Here is a 2,982-nt window from a genome sequence, read left to right as displayed (position 1 = left end):
AAGAATTTTTCCACCATTCATAGTAAGTCATGTTTTCTCATGTAACTAATCATCTGGATTGTAATTGTAATAAATTTTTTAGACAAGAGACATGATGCTGAACAATTAACTACTCACTGAGAAATCAATTACTTAACAGATGGTACCAAGAAAAATGTGAATTAGATAAGACATGGAGTAGTTAATTATACGATGAAACGAAAAGTATGTATAAAAATAAAAGTATGTATAAATCTAGAATGAAAAACAATTGCAAGAAAGATTATTTATTTTCTGTTGTCGAGGTTCCTTTAGTGTTACGACCTTTTTTTACTTTTAATTCAGGCGCGTTTGGATTGACGCCTTTATAAAAAATTTGGAGCAATCTCTTGGCTCCTCCTTTCCTTTAACACTTCTCTGTATCGTTATTTTTGGGTCGTAAAACTTTGGTACTTCGAAAACGCTGACGCAACCGCCAAATCGATCGTTCGCACAGCCGTATGCAATACTGCGTACTTGTAGTTGAAGCAGTGCCGACATACACATTATGTACGGCTCTACTATGACAATAACATCTAGCTCGCGAAACACCGTTTCGTAGTCCATGTGTCTCTCCTTACAAAACTTTAAGACTTGATCGATGCAATTTATTTCAGCATGGCGGGTTGCATTACAAGTTTCATTTACGGTATTATTACCCGTCGTTATTATTTCATTATTATATATAAATAAACAACCAACCGGGACTTCATCAAAGATTCCTCCGCTTTTTGTAATGCAATGTCTATCCATGCCAAAGTATCCATAATAAGTACTATTAAATGTTGTACTATATGCTGGCGAGTTTGGATATTTTTAAATATCAATTTGGAAGACAGTTTAGCATAAAATTAACTTTTTCATGAATGTTACCTTAAACAAAAACAAGCTTTCCATTTGAAGTTTCGATCTTCAAAAATAATTGTATCTTGCACAAGAGAAAGTTTAGACAATACTTGCTTTTTCAAAGTATTTAAGTAACTCAACATCATTTAGCAAAATTAACTTTTTCATGAATGATTCTTTATAAAAATGTATTATCTTAAACAAAAAAAGTTTGCCGTTTGAAGTTTCGATCTTCAAAAATAATAGTATCTTGCACAAGAGAAAGTTTAGATAATACTTGCTTTTTCAAAGTATTTAAGTAACTCAAAATCATTTAGCAAAATTAACTTTTTCATAAATGATTCTTTATAAAAATGTATTATCTTAAATAAAAAAAAGCTTGCCGTTTGAAGTTTCGATCTTCAAAAATAATTGTATCTTGCACAAGAAAAAGTTTAGACAATACTTGCTTTTTCAAAGTATTTAAGTAACTCAAAATCATTTAGCTGCTGCATAGTTGTTTCCAATTTTAATTGCCTACATCTCTTGGTCTGGGATATCGCAGAACCTGAAGAAGTCGTTATACAAGTTAACATAAATTTTGTATTATGGATTTAGTATCAAAATAATCTGCATACATTACCTTTATATTCGGTCTAGTAGTGATTTCATAGCATAAATGCAACTCCATTTCATGTAAACGTTCAGATCCGACTGAGACACGCTGGGTCGCGTGTTCTTCAGCGCCACCTCGAAGTCACGATTCGTTAAGTGCGATTGTTCTTCCTTTATATTTTTTAATTGACCAATATGCTTCGTGGCTGCATCTGCCGCTTTGAGGTAGAGACTCTCCATGTCGGAGCCAGAATATCCGACCGTCTTCTCCGCAATCGTCGTGATATCCTCTTCGTTAAGTGTGTGTTTCAGCGATTTCAATAAAATAATTATTATTTGCTTGCGCGCCCCGAGATCCGGCAGAGAAACGTACAGTCTCTTGAAATACCTCCTCGTCACCGCCATGTCCAGATCTTGTGGCCGACTGGTCGCGCCGACGATCAGAATGTGATCGTCCTCGGACCTCGCTATGTCGTCCATCTGCTCCATGAACTCCGACATCACCCGACTGGAGCATCCGTCTGTCTGCGTTAGCAGCCAATCGATCTCGTCAATGAAGATGATAGACGGCTGATAGACCCTGGCCACCGCGAACAGCGCTTGCACTAGCTTCTCGCTGTCGCCGATCCACTTGATCAAAAAGCTCGCTGAAATGGAGAAGAACGTGGACTTGCTCTGCGAAGCTATGTACTTGCCGATGAGGAACTTTTCCGTGCCGGGTGGGCCAAACAGCAAGATGTTGGCTGGCTGATAGCGGAGATACGACCACAACATGGGGAGCACATCCGACATGATGATCTTCTTGATGTCTTCGAGCCCGGCGAAGACCACGTTGTCGTCCCACGTTGTGGCCCACGATGTCGTTTCACTCGGATGCATGATGTTATTTTTGATCAGCTTGATCGTGTCCGGGTCGATGTTTTTCAATCTCTCGTCCTCCATTTCCTTGCTCGCTTTTCCTTGCGACGTGTTGTAACTTTGCGCCGATTCATCCTTATAGCATTTGAACGGATAGACTAATGTATGATCATTACAGCTCCTTTTCGGCGCCGACTTGTTCATATTCATTTCCTGGATGTACAATTTGTCGCGGGCGTTCCTAAAGGAATCGATTAAAGATTGTTTTAGTATAATAGAATTATAATTAAGACATCTAGATTTCTTACAAGTGTAAGACCATGGAAGGTCGGTAAGAACCAGGAAGATACCTGGCGAAAGATGCCTGGAATGCGAACAGAGAGTTCTCTAGCTCTGGGATATGTTAAAAAGGCTTGGAGGATTTCCTGAGGACGGTGAGAATAAACACACTTAATATTTCGTCGTCTTCACTTTAATATGACGCGTTTAAATCAGAAAAGGAGATACGACGGCACGTCTGCCTCTCACACTTACTTCCTTCAATCTGTTTCAATCTGTTCTGTTCTTCGCGGCTTAACAATGCACAGTTTAATTCGAAAATATCTCAAGCGACCAATCAGAGAGGAGGATCGGTTAGTTAACGCAGTACGCAGTCGCAGAAGCAGT

General features: G+C 38.8%; 1 protein-coding gene across 1 annotated transcript; it reads right to left on the bottom strand.

The window, feature by feature from the left end:
• Positions 1–1,152: 1,152 nt before the first annotated feature.
• On the bottom strand, positions 1,153–2,716 carry LOC105460242 (fidgetin-like protein 1; the record flags this gene model as incomplete). Its single annotated transcript, XM_011706677.1, has 3 exons — positions 1,153–1,411; positions 1,487–2,557; positions 2,667–2,716. Coding segments are annotated over 2 exons (1,119 nt in total), but the record flags the coding sequence as incomplete, so codon positions are not given.
• Positions 2,717–2,982: the final 266 nt, after the last annotated feature.

The sequence above is a fragment of the Wasmannia auropunctata genome, unplaced genomic scaffold, assembly GCF_000956235.1.
Source record: "Wasmannia auropunctata unplaced genomic scaffold, wasmannia.A_1.0 LD325835.1, whole genome shotgun sequence".
NCBI classification, from domain to species: Eukaryota; Metazoa; Arthropoda; class Insecta; order Hymenoptera; family Formicidae; genus Wasmannia; species Wasmannia auropunctata.
This window is presented reverse-complemented; position numbering and strand designations above follow the sequence as displayed.